The 20,104-nt window shown below is 36.1% G+C and overlaps 1 protein-coding gene across 14 annotated transcripts in view; it reads right to left on the bottom strand.

The window, feature by feature from the left end:
- Positions 1 to 1,106: 1,106 nt before the first annotated feature.
- Positions 1,107 to 20,104, bottom strand: part of PPIP5K2 (diphosphoinositol pentakisphosphate kinase 2) — a 99,367-nt gene continuing 80,369 nt past the window's right edge. For 11 of the 14 annotated variants that reach the window (XM_030817367.1, XM_030817386.1, XM_030817382.1 and 8 more), the window contains one exon: positions 16,652 to 18,331. In XM_030817367.1, coding sequence (XP_030673227.1) covers positions 18,219 to 18,331 — 113 coding nt within the window. In that variant the 3' untranslated portion in view covers positions 16,652 to 18,218. Of the gene's footprint in view, positions 1,144 to 16,651; positions 18,332 to 20,104 lie in introns of those variants that run through there. The other 3 variants (XM_030817411.1, XM_030817416.1, XM_030817355.1) reach the window with 2 other exon arrangements.

The following is a 20,104-nucleotide window of genomic DNA, read 5'->3' as shown; positions in this document are numbered from 1 at the left end:
CTACAAGGAACTTAAACAAATTTATAAGAAAAAAACAAACACCCCATCACAAAGTGGGCAAAGGATATGAACAGACACTTCTCAAAAGAGGACATTTATGCAGCCAACAGACACATGAAAAAATGCTCATCATCACTGGTCATTAGGGAAATGCAAATCAAAACCACAATGAGATACCATCCCATGCCAGTTAGAATGCCCATCATTAAAAAGTCAGGAGACAACAGATGCTGGAGAGGATATGGAGAAATAGGAATGCTTTTACACTGTTGGTGGGAGCGTAAATTAGTTCAACCATTGTGGAAGACAGTGTGGTGATCCCTCAAGGATCTAGAACTAGAAATACCATTTGACCCAGCAATCCCATTACTGGGTATACACCCAAAGGATTATAAATCATTCTACTAAAAAAAGATGTGTCTAAAAAGACACATGGACACATATGTTTATTGCAGCACTGTTCACAATAGCAGAGGCTTAGAGCCAACCTAAATGCCCATCAATGATAGACTGGATAAAGAAAATGTGGCACATATACACCATGGAATACTATGCAGCCATAAAAAAGGAGGAGTTCATGTCCTTTGCAGGGACATGGATAAAGCTGGAAACCATCATTCTCAGCAAACCAACACAAGAACAGAAAACCAAACCCCACATGTTCTCACTCATAAGTGGGAGTTGAACAATGGGAACACATGGACACAGGGAGGGGAACACCACACACCAGGTACTGTTGGGAGGTTGGGGGCTAGGGATAGCATTATGAGAAATACCTAATGTAGGTGATGGGTTGATGGGTGCAGCAAACCACCATGGCACATGTATACCTATGTAACAAACGTGCATGTTCTGCACATGTATCCTAGAATTTTTTTTTTTTTTTTTTTGAGACAGAGTCTTGCTCTGTCGCCCAGGCTGGAGTGCAGTGATGCGATCTCGATCTCGGCTCACTGCAAGCTCCGCCCCCCGGGTTCATGCCATTCTCCTGCCTCAGCCTCCCCAGTAGCTGGGACTACAGGCACCCGCCACCATGCCCACCTAATTTTTTGTATTTTTTAGTAGAGATGGGGCTTCACCGTGTTAGCCAGGATGGTCTTGATCTCCTGATCTTGTGATCTGCTCGCCTCGGCCTCCCAGGAACTTAAGCATAATTAAAAAAAAGAAAGAAAAGAAAGAGTTAAGATGTAAGCTGAATAAATAAAAAACAAAAATGAACTATATTTCTTGAATGAAAACTCTTGGTACCCAGTCAAGTTACTTGAATTTTTGTATACTAACTAAATACTGCTTCTAATTTGGAAAATACATCTTCAGTTATTTGTATCATGAACTACAAAAATCCCTAAGAACTATAGCCACATAGCAAGGTTTGAAAGTTAAACATAAAGTAATAAACCTGAGAGAGAAATGTACAGAGGTTGGGCAACTTGAATTCTTTTTCTAGTTTTGTCACTGACTTACCGTGTTTCCTCTCTGGGTGTTGACTCTCTTATCTGTCAAGTAAGAACAATAATACATACTTTGCTAACTTCCCAGGGCTCTTTGTAGAACTCAGCAGAACAATTTATGATGCATCTAAAAAGAATGTCTCCACACAAATAAAGGGCCAGCAGTTGATTTGCTTGACTGTTTTTAACATTAATTTATTTATTTTAGAGACCGAGTCTCACTCTGTCACCAAGGCTGGAGTGCAGGGCATGATCTTGGCTCACTGCAACGTGTGCCTCCCAGGTTCAAGCAATTCTCCTGTCTCAGCCTCCCAAGTGGCTGGGATTACAGGTGCCTGCCACCACGCCCAACTAAGTTTTGTATTTTTACTACAGACAGGGTTTCACCATGTTGGCCAGGCTGGTCTTGAACTCCTGACATCAAGTGATCCTCCCATCTCAGCCTCCCAAAATGCTGGGATTACAGGGGTGTGCTACTGCGTCTGGCCAGCATTTTTTAAATTGTGTGTTTTATTTCTGATAAAATGTATAAAGTTCTGAAAATGTAATTACATAAATTTATGTTCCTTCCTGATGTTCTAATGACTACCCTCATCTATTCTATGATTTTGCTTCTACTTTTGTTTCTCATAAAGTTGTCATGGAAGGTGAGATGTACACTCAACAAAATATTTATTGGCTCATTTTTAGTGTGATAAGAATGAATCAGGTCACTAGAACTTACCATGTCTTTAAAAAATAATAATAAATCAGGAATCAAAAGTTTGGCATGTTTCAATCCGAACAGATTTTGTTACAAATTAGTCTCTTCCAACTGAAAACAGAAACAAAACTAGGAATATATTCTGTGCAGTTTTGGCAATTAGCTTATTAGTAATACAAGTAGAACAATGGGTCAATGAAACTATCTTCTCATTCATACTAGTTCAATGTCATATCTAAAAGCTGGCAAGATTCCAGAAAGGTAAAATAACTTTATATATGGATTACAAAAGCCTGTTAGTGAGACAACTCATTTTTATTATAATACCAATTGTTAAGCTCTAGTTAGATGCAAAAAGCACTGTTCAACTTTCAAATGCTTAGCCTGGAGAGCCTGGGGTGTGTGCCATTTGAGAAAACTTAGAAGTAATTTGATACATAGCAATTTTCCAAACCTTGAGATTTTTCAAGGGTAAAAATGTTAAATATGGAATTATAAGTTTGTTAAGGAAGTTATAGAACAAGATATTGACATTATGGTGTCTACTTTCTTTTTTATTATTTTAAGTCATATTTACAGCTACTTTAAATTTTATTTCCTTTAATTTTACTTAATTTACTTTGCAGAATATTTTTGAGAATAAATATTGTCTCTTAACCTAGAATTTGAGTATTGAGACTCAGATAGACTTAAAAAAATAAATTGGTTATCATGTAGAAGGCAATGAACATAACTAGGAGTTGAATTGTACTATTTTCAAAGCCCACACTCTTTCTACTATTCCATACTGTATCCTTTTATAGCTTTTCACCCCATAATTCTACCTCTTGCGATTTACTGTGATGAAATAATGTATCAGAAGACAACAAACAGTGGGGTGCAGGGGAGGGGAGGGAAGGAAGGAATTTAAGTGCTTTACAATAAGGGACATTTAAACAAATTAGAGTACATCATTTAATGGACTATTATACATATTATAAAAAAATAAGATTTCCCATTAAATGAAGGTTGAACTTGTGCAGTTTATCTATACTTCCTTCCCAAACCACTATACACCAAGAAAAAAATAATATTAATAATAAGCTATAAAGAGAATGTGAATAAAAATAGTATCACATGAGGGATGTCAACAAGTTTTTGGAAAGCAGAAAGCTCACCACATTGTGATAATGAATTTAAAAAGCAGAGGCAACTGCAACCAAAAACACTGCAGACAGGGACACCAAAGAAAAGCAAAATGACTGCTCCAAGAAATGCCTAAAGGCTTGGGGCATATGGTAACTGGGAAGCAAGGATGGGATGGAACTTGAATGAAAGCTGTATAAGGGACATCAGTGGTTTCTAGGCTTACCCTTCCTCCTTCCTGGAAAAACACTGTGACCCTGTGGCCATGTGATTCAGAGGAAGGTATGGGCAGAGAATCTAAAAACACATGAAGTAAGAGAGGAAATTACGGGAAGCAGCTTAGAGAGCATTTGGCCCAAACTGGAGCAGAAGGGAGGTGCCTCTGTTAAATGTTTTTTAAATGGCCTCAAGGGCAGTTTGGGGACACAAAAAAGATTAGAGAGTAGTCTGTCTTTTAAAATGTTTAATTTACTAAAGTTACAAATTCAAACTCTGTGAGCATTTAAAGTTCAACTTAAAGATTACATTTTCTATTTGTAAATCCAGCAAATTTTAGTAGCTGGATCTTTTGACTGATGTTCAGTCCTATTTTCCTGATGAGTTCATGATACCCGTTTAAGCACTTTAAACTGCATTATAAATGCTTTAAATGTCAGAAAACCATTCCTAGGTGCTCACGGAATTCTTATAATGCTAAAATAAATTAAATTTTATATGAATTTTAAATCAAATTAAATCAATTACATGTTTTAAAATTAGAATCACAAGGCTGATCTGTTAGCTACAGTTGGCTAAATTTTTAAAAATATTACAATTAGGTGAGGTGTCATGGCTTATACCTGTAATCCCAGCACTTTGGGAGGCCAAGGTGGGCAGATCACTTGAGGTCAGGAGCTCAAGACTAGCCTGGCCAACATGATGAAATCCTGTCTCTACTAAAAATACAACCAAAAATATCAGCTGGGCGTAGTGGCGTGTGCCTGTAGTCCCAGCTACTTGGGAGGCTGAGGCAGGAGAACCACTTGAACCCAGGAGGTGGAGGTTGCAGTGAGCCAAGATCGTGCCGCTGCACTCCAGCCTGGGTGACAGAGCAAGATTCTGACACCAAAAAAAAAAAAAAAAAAAAAATAGTTACATAAAAATACAAAAATGTAGTAACTCTTTAATGCAAGAAATATTGTTACTTTAGTTTGAGTCCCTTAAATATTGCTCTATTTAATTCTCAAGCTTCCCATTGTTAGAAGATAAACAACTCTTTCCCACTAAGGAATAAATTATGCTACCCACCACCACCAACACCAAAATTTTGAAGCTACCACTTCATGCCATTATAGCAGCCACCTTTTCAGCTCAAAGTTTCTTTCCTTTTTTTTTAACTTACATTTTAGGCTCAGGGGTACAAATGCAAGTTTGTTATGCAGGTAAATTACATGTTATGGGGGTTTGGTGTAGAGATATTTCATCACCTAGGTAACAAGCATAGGTAGTTTTTCAATCCTCACTCTCCTTACTCCCTCCACCTTTACGTAGGCCCTAGTGTCTACTGTAATTCTTTGTGTCTGTGTGGACTCAATGTTCAGCTCCCACTTCCAAGTGAGAACATGTGGTGTTTGGTTTTCTGTTTCTGTGTTAGTTCGCTTAGGATAATGGCCTTCAGCTGCATCCATGTTGCTATTAATACAGAGCATATCATCTTAATCTTTTTTGGGCTCGGTAGTATTCCATGGTATATATGTACGATATTTTCTTTATCCAGTCTACCGTTGATGGACATTTAGGTTGGTTGCATGTCTTTGCTGTTGTGAATAGTGCTGCGATGAACATACACAGGCATGTGTCTTTATGATAGGATGATTTATATTCCTCTGGGTATATACCCACTAATGGGAATGCTGGGTAGAATGGTAGCTCTGTTTTAAGTTCTTTGAGAAATTGCCAAACTGCCTTCCACAATGGTTGAGCTAATTTACATTCCCACCAACAGGGTATAAGTGTTCCCTTTTCTCTGCAACCCTGCCAGCATGTTATTTTTTTACTCTTTAACAATAGCTATTCTGACTGGTGTGAGATGGTATCTTGTTTTGGTTTTAATTTGCATTTCTCTGATTAGTAATGTTTAACATTTTTTTATACGCTTATTGGCCACATATATGTCTTCTTTGCAAAGTGTTCATGTCCTTTGCCCACTTTTTAATGGGGTTATTTTTTGCTTATTTAAGCTCCTTATAGATTCTGGATATCACACCTTTGTCAGATGCATGGTTTGCAAATATTTTCTCCCACTCTGTAGGTTGTCTGTTTACTCTGTTGATAGTTTCTTTTCCTGTACAGAAGCTCTTTAGTTTAATTAGGTCCCATTTGTCAGTTTTTGTTTTTGTTGCAATTGCTTTGGCCTGAGCAGGGACTGGATTCATATTCTTACTGAGAGCATTGTTTATAGTTGCTATGTTAAGCATTCTATGACCCAAAAAAGGAGGTTGTTGTGTAGCATGAATGCCTTAGATTCAAAATATACATCATCTAATTCTTCTGCCTACTCATAGAAATCTTCAAGTTTGCCACGTCTACCTAATTGGCTATATGCCTTACTGGATTTTGAATATTTTTGGTCCTTTTTAAAATATAAACGTCTCCCTGCCTAACATTAGAAACTGAATTTTATGAATCCTTCATTCATTTCAAATTCTTTCAGTGGTTCTGTGTAGGACCACACAACTCTTAACAATAATAACATGACACTGATTGATTTCTGAGAATCTGCCATTGTTTTTTCCTAGTTTTTTGGGCCCAACTTCCATTAACAAGCAACAGGAGGAAATATTCAGGGAGACAAAAAAGATGCAAATGGTTATCTATAATGTTGAAAATAATACTGAGCTCTACTTTACACATTCATTGAAGAATCTAAAGAATCTGAAATATGTATACAATGAAAACCAAATAAACAATTAATTCCAAGCAGAAACAAATATGGTATAAGAAATGACCATAATATACTACTTGGCTCAGCAATAACAATATTTACATAGCCATTAATACTATAAGCATTGATTAATGACTTAATAATATTAAATTATTGGAGGAAAAAGAGGAAGAGTAGAGTTTAGCAGGTTAATTTCTTATTTACCAAAACAAGAAATCAGTAAATAATATCTAAAATTGGTAAATCAAAATATAGATGTATAACATTATTATATAGAAACATGGTGGCAAATATCTGAAGAAAAAGCTAGTACTCTTAAAAGAAGATCCTTTTAGAAAATGGGACTTGAGGTAGGTGTGGGTATAGGTCAAGGGAAAAAAAGAGGCAAGGAACCAAAGCACTTTGACATACTTTGGTAGGTCACTTAATTCTCAAGCTTCCCATTGTTAGAAGATAAACAACTCTTTCCCACTAAGGAATAGATTATGTTACCCACCACCACCACTACCAAAATTTTGAAGCTACCATTTCACGTCATTATAGTGGCCACTTTTTCACCTCAAAGTTTCTTTCCTTTTTTTTTAATGTTTACTTTAGTTTCAGGGGTACGAATGCAAGTTTGTTATATAGCTAAATTACATTTGACCTTCCAGATTATATGTATATATTACTCTAATAAAAATTTTAAAATTTTTAGAAAAATGCCAAAATTTTAAAGTGATATTTATGAACATTATAAATACTTTGTAACATGGGAAATATTGTCCAATGTAAAGAATTTAGGAAAGACAAATTTTTTTATGATACAATGATTGCAACTACATTAACATGCCTAAGGGTAATGGAAATACATAACTAAAAGGGTTAATGGAAAAATGAAAACAGTTTTACTTGAGATTACAGATGACTGAAAAAATTTTTCACTTTACAATAGTAGCTTAACATCACTTTATTTTACAAAGCTTTTATAACATACACAATAACATTTTAGAATACACACTTCCTTTGGGATTCTATTAGCATTTTATGAAAAATCTAAGAGAGTCTGTTAAATAGCATCCTTATTTCCAGCAGTTTATACTCCAATATTATGAAATTCTTTAAGTTCCCTAAATTAAAGCCTTCCATTAAAGGCCAGCCCAGGCACATTTATGAAGTCATCATTGAATGCCTAACTTTGCTTTTAAAAACCTCTTCCTACCCCACTATCTTATTCTGTTCCCTACATGCCAGAATAACATACCACCGTCTAGTTCCTCAGGCAACAATTCCCCTGGGATGCCAACTGTTTCCTGTAGTTTACAACTTGTTTTAAATTGTGAGAATGTCTTCAGTGTGGTTTCCTATTGTGGGGGTCATGTGTGTGCCCTGGATTGTGAGTGTCCTCATGGTATGTTTTGGCATTTTATTTCTTTTATGGACTTATGGGGCTTCTCAAGATAATGAGAGGGCATGAAATTTTATATTTGTGGTCCAGTCAAGACAGACCCTTTCCCGTTCCCTCCTTTGTGAATGGAGCCCAATTCTAGCAATCTGTCATGCATATAGTCTACAACCTAATCCCCTGTTGATCTCTTCCCCTAGCTATAATTCATGTTGACCAAAAAAACAAAAACAAAACCAAAACCAAAACCAAAGGTTGAGGTACTTTTCATATCCCTTGGACAGGAAGACTTTAAGCTGGATTTAGCCATTGATTCCTTTTACATTCAGATAACTAGTTTTAATTCTTGCTTTTCACCTGTAACATATATTTCCAAAATAAATATTTTATCTAGATTTCCAAGTTTTTGTAACAAAGCAGTTAATTACGTGGGTTATTTTGCCATGAACTTTATGAATGCTTTTGAGCACTTGGTTCCTCATTAGAAAGTAAATTCCCCGGAAACAGGACTTTCATATTTGTATCATCAGGGCTTAGTGTAGTAACTGGTTTATAACTGGCATTCAACACACATTTAGAGAAGGAATGCCTGTTTTCAGGTCACTGTGAGAAATGCATATGATTAACTATGGGGTTAATGGCAAGATTAATAAAGCTGGCCTTCAAAGGGCATTTGCATTTTAGAAGGGGCTACCTATGTGTTTACCTGGGAGTTCTCTGAGCTTTCTCAATGGTATTTTTAAGGTAGAATCTCCAAGGCTAACATTTCAAACACTAGATCTAGTCAGTAGGTGAGAGTTTTTGAGCAGATAAATTCCTCCCAAATTCCCACACCATACTTGGCAACCAACTTTTCTACGTATATGGTAGCTTCCTGGCTTCACCCAGTAACATGAGGTCATCTGATCCCTATGGTCACTCTAGTTTTCTAGGGACAATTTTTTTTGAGGGAGGAGTGGTCAAAATGAGTTATAATAAACTGTTAAGATAAAATGAGTATAAGGTCTAGTCTTTCTCATAGGGTAAGTAATGTTTTTATTTGTGGTTGTAGCATTGGTCAGAATGGAGGGCAGAAAGCAATAAGGAATGAAATATTTTTAGAATCACAACATTATGGAGTGTAAAAGATAGGTCAGAACCCAGATCTCACTTTATAGATTAGTTTTACAGATGTCAGTTTAAACAACCACTCAGACAAGCGTAATAATGCATATGATATGCAGTGGGAACATGAAACACATCCTATACACTCAGATTTCCCCTCACTGCCGTCTGCCTTTACAGTCTAGAAGACTACAGCACCTTTAAATATGTATACTAGTTGTATGTAATTTTTTTCTTGCAGCAGAAATATTTCCATAACTGTATTTCATTTTATTTAGGCTAATACAAAAAAATAGTTTGCATTCACAATATCAAACAAAATCCAGAACTAAACGTATTCTGGATAATAAGAAAAAGCTATTATGCAAATAAATTGTCTCATGCTGATAATTCTCAAAATTATTATAAGTATTATAATATTAACTGTATTAACCAAGTAAATTCCTCAAAAGAGCATCTGGGGAACAACAGAGCATGATAATGGGAATCAGTACTAACTTTTAAGGTTATGTTATTTACCTGAATAATTGTTCAAAAAACACTTGTTGACTATGAAAGAAAAGGGAGCTAGGAATAGTAGAGGGAATGGTAAAGATTCTAGAGTCTCCCAGATATGTAGTGGTAGAGCTGAGATTAATACCCAGGTCTCCTTTCTCCCAGCTCCTTATTCTATCCATTAGAGCAGACCACTTTGCTCTTTTCTGAAGAGGCTTCTCAAAAAGTGTAGAGAAAAATCATCATAACCTCATGGTTAAATATAAATATTTTCAGAAGCACAAGGTTCATTGTCAAAAATGGAATTAAAGCATCTATTCAATGCTCTATCCTCTTGCTCAGCCTGTGGAAAGCATATGGTAAGATTTTCAGCCACATGATTCCAAACTAGACATTTATCACTTCTTACTGGAGTTCTGAAATTACTCCATGCTTTCCTTGAATTGCGAATCGATCAGTTTTCACCTTGAAAAGTAATTGCATTTCCCACTGGTGAAGTCAACTTCATTTGCTTCCAATATGAGTGTGGCTCATTGATTCTCTCTTTGTGGCTTTTACATCTATTTCACTGAGGAGGCAGGTATGGCAGTGGGACTTTCAAAAAGGCTTCTGGATGACCAGTGAAGAATCAGTTATATAAAACTGTGGTAGTTAATAACACTTGGGACTCCCAGGTCTCATTTTATTGTCATGACTTTTGAGTACAGGCATTATAGGACAAATCAGCATTTCTATGTGGCATGAAAAAAAAGTCTTAATGATCTGACTTCCAATTTATTCCCCACACATCAGCGATGCTGCTTTTTGATAACAGTAGAGCCTGTGTTCTTTTGTTCTGTCTCACCCCTCCTCTGCTTTCTTTTCTCCTAATTTTTCCTTCATCCATCCATCCATCCATCCATCCATCCATCCATCCATCCATCCACCTACCCACCTTTATCATCAAGCTTTCTATTCAGCATTGCCTAACTTAAGACAAATCTATGGCTTTTAAAAGCAGCAAAATACTTTCCAAAGGCATATTCATTTTTTCTTTTTAAAAAAAAAAATCCTTCCATATATCAAGTACTCCTGAAGCAATAAATGTAGAATGACAAAAGAGACTGCTTTCCTTGTCAAGTTACATCTTTCTAACTGCTTTAAAATGGGTATCTAAACTATACATCCACTATCCTACCTGGGTCACACAATGGTACCACTCATACCACACACAATGTAAGACAGGTGGGTGGAAGGGTATCCTTGGTTTTATTTAAATACTTTTTTTTTTTTTAAACACTGCTTTGGGAAGAACTGAATTCTCTTAAAGAATTTTAAAAGGAGAAGATGCTAGAATAACCTATATTTTTTTGGTTGTTGGGGGGTGTCTGTTAGATTGTTACTAGGCAGGCTGTTCCTGAGCATTAGCAGCTATCTCGTACATCTTTGACTATAAAAATGCTGAAGAGGCCTGGTTGACATCTGGACTATATACAACTCTATTACAACAAAAGAAAACAAATAGTCCTTCAAATTTGGTCCTCACTTTATAGTTTACCAAATATTATTTCATGTGATTCTGACAACACTACTGTTAGCAGGACAGATATTAACTTCATTTTTAAAATATAATTGAGATGGGCAGTCTAAAGAGAGGCAGCCTTCTTTTGTCCTGCTTCCTCCTCCTCTTCCTTCTTGTCAAAGAATATTAACCACAAAAGAAATGATATCCAGTTTGAAAATGAAGGAGAAATCAGGTCTTAATTTTAAAAATTATCATCAAATATGAAGAGAAACATAAACTATCTTCAACAAAACTAGAAGACACTTTAACCTCAACCCCCAAATAGGAGATAGAGCTACCAGGTGCAGTAAAGGTCAGATAGCTCCACATCACAGCCAAAGTCATTAGACCAAAATACTCCAAAATAGATGACATAATCTGAGATAGGGAAAAAAAAAAAAACAACAGCTAGTTCCCTCTCTAAAACAATGGAAATGGGATGAGTGTCAGTAGTAGGGGATTTCCTGGATATTGTCTGGTATGGTGGCAGGAGGGGCAAAGCCAAAGAAGAAAATACATGCATGTTACATTGACAAGCAGTAGTCTGTAGATGTGGCAGGCAGAAGGAAAGAGACTCCAAAGGTGGTAACCCTGTAGTTGCCAATCTTTGTTGACTGGAGAGAGTAAAAGGCTACAACAGCTCTCTCAGACCCACAATCCTGCCATAAGGAGATTCACTGTCACCTTGGTAGGATTGTGTGAGCTTAAAATGCCAACCTACGGCCGGGCATGATGGCTTATGCCTGTAATCCCAGCACTTTGGGAGGCTGAGGCAGGCAGATCATGAGGTCAGGAGTTTGAGACCAGCCTGGCCAACATGGTGAAACCCAGTCTCTACTAAAAATGCAAAAATTAACCAGGCGTGGTGGTGGGCGCCTGTAATCCCAGCTACTCTGAAGGCTGAGGGAGGAGAATCGTTTGAAACCGGAAGACGGAGATTGCAGTGAGCTGAGATCATGCCACTGCACTCCAGCCTAGGCAACAAGAGTAAAACTCCATCTCAAAAAAAAAAAAGAAAGAAAAAGAAAAGCCAACCTACCTACCATATGAAATTGCATTTAAGAAAACAACAAAAACAAAACAAAACAAAAACAAACAAACAAAAAAGAAATTGTATCAAATAGATGAGCCAGAAAGAAATTTATCTCATATAAAGGTAAGTAATACTTGAGAATAAACCTGCACAGTGTTCATGCACAAACACTTCAAGAAAAGCAGAAATGGAACAAGCAGAAACAATTAGCAGATAAAAACCACTCAATAGGAAAGAATGAATCAACTGAGCACATGAAAAATGTGACCAAATATACTGTCATAACTCAAAGAACTTAAGGAAATAGAGTTCATAAAGAAATATAGTTGATCAGAAACATCATAGCAAAACAACCAAAGGAAATGCAACATAAGCTAACAAAGTTTAGAAAAGAAATGAAAAGGAAAAAATAATCAACCAAAACTGTGCAGTAGAGGAAAAAATACACTAATTGGATATTGTTCACAGCAAGGAGTCAACAGATAGGATCTAAATATATATATGTATACTTTAAAATTAAATATAATTCAAAATTATAGTGAAAGAAAAAACCACTAGCAGAACAAGCAAACTATAGCAAATGTGAATAACATAATGCAAGTGTAGTATACAGCGTACACTGCTGATTATGTATCCATTATCCATGCCCTCACTATATCCAAAATGATGACTTTGGTCATATATCCTTCTTTTCCACAGAATCATGTGCTTTAGGGCAGTGGTTCTTAACTAGGGTAAATTCTTCCCTCACAAAGGACATTTACTAATGTCTGGAGACATTTTTGACTGCCGCAGTTTGGAGGGGATGCTGCTGGCATTTAGGGTGAGGAGATATGTTCCAGGCCAAAGTCTGATGTATGATCTTTCAGGCCTGACCATAAGCAATTACAAAGGCTTTGCCTGACAGGCTTCGTAGGGGAAAGGTGCCCTTCCCACATGAGATTTAAACATAGCCAGTCTCTGGAGGGAGTTGTACCTGGTGCTCAGGACCCCCTGGGCTGGCCATGTCTATAAACCTAGCTGCATTCCTAGACCAGGTACCTCCACGTTGAGTCTTCCTTATCAGGGGGCCTTGGTTGAGACACTTTTCAGGTGCCTCTACAGAGACCTCTCTATCAGTGGGCCTTGACTGAGACACTCATCTCCACTCTGACTCAGTTCTTTCTACTCCTAGCCCTTCCCTGCTCCCTGTCCGCAGTCCTTGAGGTCCATAAGATGGCAGGAACCTTTTGTTCATTGCTCCTTAGCAGTGAAACAATTTCCTCTGCCTGCACTGCATGTCATCTGATTGACCCATGTCCAGTGCTAGTCCATGGTAGGGGAAAAATGGAACAACAAGGAGCTGGCACTACTTTCCTTTTTGGTCTCTTGCTTATAATTTTATCATATTAAGTGAATAAAGATGTGATTGTTATTTTCATTTCAGCTCATTACCTTAACTGACTCTCAACACTTCACAGCTAGGCACAGAGATCCTACTAGACATCCTGCTACGCATGGAACAGCTTCCTATGATGTAGAATTATATGGTCCAAAATGTCAACAGCGCTGATGGTTTTTGGGAAAACTGACTCCATCATCTGCTCTAGGGTCAGTAAGGTCATGGGAATCTCCTGGAGAATGCTATTTATCTAGGGGTGAGTAGATGATCAAATAAGTTGGCTCAATCACACAGAAGTAGATGGCTTAATATTAATATTCCAGGACTGGGAGAGAACTTCCCTCAATTTTTATTGTGTTGGACATGAACCAAAAAATATGTAGTCCTCACTGAAACTGACAGCAATCTTGTTAACACAAGAGAAAACAACTTTGGGATAAAGTTTATACTATGCCAGAGGTGACAAGGGAGGTCACTTGGGCTTTTGATGACAATATGGCTAATGCAACTGTGGCTGAAGCCAACCCCAACTTTGGACCTTCAGAAATGTGTAATAATAAATTTTCTTATGATTTAAACCAGTTTCAATTGGAATTTTCCTACTTGCAGTGGAAAGTATTGTTACAGAAAGACAAAAGAATTTTAAAGCAATAAAGCAAGCAAGCATAATCTAAAAGCAAAGATATATTACATAAAACAGACTAATCCATTAAGTAAAAGGGATCTTAAAATGGAATCACAAAGCAAAACCCACTATATACTATATTAAATAACCCAAAACAAAGTGACACAAATACCAAAAAGTAAAAAGATGATTATCAGGCAAATGCAAGCCAAAATAAAGCATAGGTCATAATCGTAATGTCTGACAATTTATAAAACAAAAAGTATCCAATGGACAAAAAGGACATTTTAATAATGAAAAGGCAAAACCTATAATGAAAATCTAGCATTCATGAGTTCATATGCACCAGAAAACATAGCCACATACTATATAAAAAGTAAAGTAAAAACCATTGATAATAAAGGGAGAAATTGACAGTGATCCCTAAGCGAAAATATATGTTTTTCTCACAATCCATGACAAGCACATGAACCAAAAGAAAAGCAGTTTATAAAAATCTCAATGAGATATCATTTCACAAATGAGATACCATCTCATGCCAGTTAGAATGGCCATCATTGAAAAGTCAGGAAACAACAGGTGCTGGAGAGGATGTGGAGAAATAGGAATACTTTTACACTGTTGGTGGGAAGTGTAAATTAGTTCAACCATTGTGGAAGACAGTGTGGCGATTCCTCAAGGATCTGGAACTAGAAATACCATTTGACCCAGTCATCCCATTACTGGGTATATACCCAAAGGATTATAAATCATGCTACTATAAAGACACACGCACACGTATGTTTATTGTGGCACTATTCACAATAGCAAAGACTTGGGACCAACCCAAATGTCCATCAATGATAGACTGGATTAAGAAAATGTGGCACATATACACCATGGAATACTATGCAGCCAAAAAAAGGGTGAGTTCATGTCCTTTGCAAGGACATGGATGAAGCTGGAAACCATCATTCTCAGCAAACTATCACAAGGACAGAAAACCAAACAACGCATGTTCTCACTCACAGGAGGGAAGTGACCAATGAGAACAGTACTTGGACACAGGGCGGGGAACATCACACCTGGGGCCTGTCGGTGGGAGGCCTCGGGGAGGATAGCATTAGGAGAAATACCTAATGTAAATGATGAGTTGATGGGTGCAGCAAACCAACATGGCACATGTATACCTATGTAACAAACCTGCACGTTGTGCACATGTACCCTAGAACTTAAAGTATTAAAAAAAAACTCAGTAATATATTTAGTTAAGGAGCTATAATTCACATAAATTATATAGTACACAATACTAAATGGATTTTTTAATATGCTCTGTTCTCTGAAAATAGAAATTAGATCTTCCACAAAAATTGACCTATATAAACAACATTTTACACAGTAATATTTTGGTACCTATGATTATGTACAGAGGGAAACCTGTTTCTACTTGGACTCCAATCACAAGTGACTGCTTCTGAAGGAATGTAAAAATTATTCCCATGAGCTGGGTGTGGTAGCATGCACCTATAGTACCAGCTACTTAGGAGGCTGAAGCAGAAGGATTTCTTGAGCCCAGCAGTTCAAGGCTGTAGTGAATTAAGACTGTGCCACTGCATTCCAGCCTGGGTGACAGAATGAGACCTTGTCTAAAAAAGAAAAATGTTCCCACTGGCAAGAATTCTGTTGTTTTGATATCTCCCAACACACGAAAAGAGAATTAGACAGGGGATAAAACTGCTGGGCCACTCTAACAGAAGAGATCCCAACCCCAACTAAGTAAGAATATAGGCAGTCTACACTGTCCAGATAGTAAGGCAAGGATAAAATGATGTACAGTTAATAAACACTGTACACTATGTGTAAAGCAAACTCTTATAAACACACAAAGACTGAGAAATTTCTACCAAAGTATGAATACAAAACAAAAATGTGAAATCTTGGTTCAAACTGGCATGACACTAGTTAACAGAGGACATTTAGGTCAGACAGAGACAACAGAAACCAAAAAGAAATCCGGGTGAAAACAGAAACTTTTTCCTTGGCTAGTGAGTTTTAATTGGATATTTCTTGAAGAACTTTAACTTTTCTCTCATAATTGCCATCTATTGCCTTTGTGCTCTATGTTTATACTAAGCACACTGTCACATGTTTTTGTTACTTTACTGTATTCCCTTCAGCCTCTATATCTTGTCTATCATTGACATAACGTGTTCAGCACACTTTTCTTCTTCACCCAAAATTGCCGTAACACGCCCCCCAAATTTGCTAGTATTTGAGAATGGACTATGTAACTCATTTAAACCAGGGCAGCAGCATCTGCCAGCACTAGACTTTAAGGGCTAAGTTAGGTGTGAGCTTATTATATGGCTTTTAAGGGTGAAGGAACTGAATAATATATTATGAAGATTAATATCTCAGGGTGACTAGACACTTCTTCATGCTGGGCTAGTTCACCTCTTTGGGATGGAGGACTGAGCTATAAGAGGAAATATCTTCTAGTATTTAAAACCAAAAATCCCACATCTTCTCAGGACAGAATCAAGTGAGAAACAGATGCTTCAGTCAAACTGCCACTAAACAGTGATAACTATAACATTTTGCCCTGATATAGTAGGCTTTTTGTTTGGGAAAATGATTCTGAGATTTTTACAAATAGACTATCTAGTCCACGGAGCAATACTACTGAGTTTGGTGACTACAGGAAAGTAATAGTTCTTGTATAACAATGGAAAAAGTGAGTTGTACTGTACTTTCTGGTTTGGAAAGTAATATATTGCTATGTATATATCCAACAATAAATTTTATTTAATATGTAAGTACAAGTTAATAAAAAAATTCCTGGTTTTTTCTACTTTGAAAACTAAAAAGTAAGAGATAAGAAAATTTAAAAAATTTACCATTTAAGTCTCTTTGATTCTGGAAATATTTTAATTAGGTTCCACTTAAAAAAAAAAAGTAGTTTCCTTATTACCTCCACAGTGAGTACATTAACTACATTTTCACAAACAGAAAACTTACCTACATTCAACTGTTTACAAGACGTCTCCATATAACACATGTGAAATATATGAACTTCTTTAATTGTATATATTTATGACTCTTACATCTGGTACCTTTTAAAACAGCTACCATATAGTATGCTTCTTTCCTATAAGTTATTTAATATATGACTATTTAAGGTGAGAAGAGTCTCTTTTGAAGAATTATAATAGATATATTCATACCATGGGAAATCAATAGTTTTTCTAAACCTAAGTTTCAAGCTAAAGCTTTAGCAATTTAAGTTATTTAACTACCAATGCATGAAATTCTTATCAGATTGTCCCATTTGGATTACAGTTTAAGTCATTTCAAGTGGTTCACAATTATTTGTGCATTGGTGAGGGGGAAAAGCACCAAGGATAATAAATTGATTTTTCACATCACAGATGAAATCACAGCACAATGATTTCAATATCCCTTCAAAAATCTAATCATTTATAAAGAGCATTTATTTCAAATGCTCAATCTTCTAAGCTTTCTTGGTGTGATCAACTGATACACTAGGGATAAGAATGGAAATGGTTAAAAACAGATGCTATACATAATAACTAACTTAACAGAATTCAGATTTCTCCTAACATTGTTGATTTCCATTTTTGAACTGACTTCTTTAGATCTAAAAAGAACTCTGAAAATAAGTGTAACATTTATACACTTGTCAACTATACTTAAAAAGAAACTCTAAAGGTGCCTTTCTTGTCAACATACGAAACAAAAGTTTTCCTGATGAACAAGGCACCTTGTATGGTAAGGAAATATATAAAGAAAATATTTTCTACAAATTAATATATAAATCTATATGCACAAAGGTATAGTTCTCCCAGCTGCATATGTAATATTTTAAATAACACATAATAAAAAAATTCAAAACACAGATTGAAAAAATAACCCATGTGGCTAATACTCCAGTTGTTAAATATTGCAGCATATATGTCACTGTAACAATTGGGAAAGATATTCTAATCTAAACAGTTAATGAAATCTCTTTGGAAAGACACTTTAAAAGTCCCCAATATGTAACCCTGGCTGTCAAATTTCAATCTAGAAGTTTTAACAGTTAAGATACAATCCCATGAAAATAAAAGTGTGCACAAAGGCCATCTCATCAGACTCTGCAGTACATAGCATTACTGGTGTGACTTTGGTACAAGCCTGCTGGGCTTTTATGTTCCTTTTCATTACTATGTGCACATGGTAAACATCATATTAACAATAATCGATTTTTATCACTATAAGTTTTGCTGCTCACAGAATGCTAACAAACATCGTTTTAAACATTTCCAGATCATGACAAAAGTTCCTTACCTGAATATAAACAAAGAAACCCTTAGATTTAAAAACATTTTTAAGTGAACACATAAATGCATAAGGAGAAACGTAAGAACATACTATTTTTATAAGCATAAAAAGTCCCAGCTTCTGCTAAGATTTCATTTCTTTTTCCCAGTGTTTTTTTTGTGTTCATGCGTTTCTGTTTTGCTAGCTATATTCTTTTTCCGAGATGAGGTATTAGGAACAACTGCACTAGAAGGTCCACTTGTAGCTACACAAAACAAAAACAAAAACAAAAAACTATTGCTTAAATTTACACAAACAATCCAAGTTCAAATAATACTGCTGATTGACAGAACAATTCTTGTTATAATTGTGATGTAAATGAAATGTAAAAATTTAATATAGCATTTTTAACCTTTTACTTTTCAGAATTCAACACAAATATAGAAAGGTAATGACAATGGTCTGTGTTCACAAAATTAATTTCTCATTTTACTCTACATTCTTCCTAGGAAATGAATATATTTTCATAATTTTTAACTACCATCCATTGTGCTAATGATTTTTAAATTTATACTTCTGGCCTGGGCCTTTTCCTTTAGCTCAAGATATGTATATACAACTGCCAATTGAAACTTTCTTTAAAGATATCTGACAAGAAAGACAAACTTAATGTGCATAAACTGAACTCATCGTTTTCCCTACAAGCATCTATTTCCTCTTGTATCTTCTATCGTATCCCTCTCTAAAAAGCTAAAAGGTAAGAAAACTAGACGCACTCTTGACTTAGGAATCATCCTTCCATGTCTAAACCAACATGAAGTCTTAATGAATTATCAAAAAACTATTCTAGGCCAGGCAGGGTGATTCATGCCTATAATCCCAACACTTTGGAGGGCCAACGTGGGAGGATCGCTTGAGCCCAGAAGTTCAAGACCAGCCCTGGCAACATAGTGAGACCCCCTTCTCTACAAAAAACTTAAAAAATTAGCTGGATGTGGTGGCACACACTTATAGTCTCAGCTAATCAGGAGGCCAAGGTAGGAAGATTGCTTGAGCCTGGTAGGTTGAGGCTGCAGTGAGCCATGATTGCACCACTGCAGTCCAGCTTAGGTAAGAGAACAAGACCTTGTCTCAAAAGAATAAATAAATAAATAAATACAATAAAAAACCATTCTAGGTGGCATTACATTATTACATTTCTACTATGGATGAATAGATGTATGGGTAAGCTCCTATTAGACCAATCTTCCCACAGATAACAAATATACACTCTGTACTAAATATGAGGAAGAACTACCTGAAGACACTAAATAGTGAACAAGAGCAGGCCGTTACTAGACAAGAATCAGCACTTGGAAAAAGGGAGCAATATGGAATAAGATTCCTAGTCTTTTTAGTCTGAGGACAGGCCCGAACATGCACCATGTAAAATGGCTACAAGTCCAACATAAGAAGCAGAAGACAAGTATTGCAGCAACTACAGCTGCTAGAAAGTAAGGTGGAAAATCTCAAAAAGGATGAGCCCACAATTCTATTTGTAAATGATGGTCAAATGTATGGCATGAGCAGAGTAAAGTCCAAGGAGCCCAGCTAAAGCGAAAAATGAACTGAAATTTTTGCCAGCTACTTCACGGAACACCATATTTTACAATCTGAGCTCAGCCAAGGCTAACTCTTTGTTTAAAAACAAAACAATATTTTTTGGAGGAACATAACAGAAATAACAAAATCCAGAGTTTCTATAACATACCATTCACAATGTCTACAATATAATCCAAAATTAATATACTAAGAAACAGAAAAACATCTTTCTTGCTGAGAATGCATAAATTGATACAGATCACTTTGGAGATGAGTCAGGTTAACAGACAAAAATTTTAAAGCAGCAATTCTAACTATGCTCTAGGACAAAGAAACGTAAGTTTATAATGAATAAAAGGGGAAAAATCCCTGCAAAAAAACTATTTAAAAGAATCAAACAGAACATCTAAAAGAATAAATATCTGAAATAAAAGGTCTGAAATAAAAACTAGATGGG

Source organism: Nomascus leucogenys, chromosome 2, assembly GCF_006542625.1.
Source record: "Nomascus leucogenys isolate Asia chromosome 2, Asia_NLE_v1, whole genome shotgun sequence".
Taxonomy (NCBI): domain Eukaryota; kingdom Metazoa; phylum Chordata; class Mammalia; order Primates; family Hylobatidae; genus Nomascus; species Nomascus leucogenys.
The sequence above is the reverse complement of the archived record's forward strand: the minus strand, read 5'-3'. Positions and strand labels throughout refer to the sequence as shown.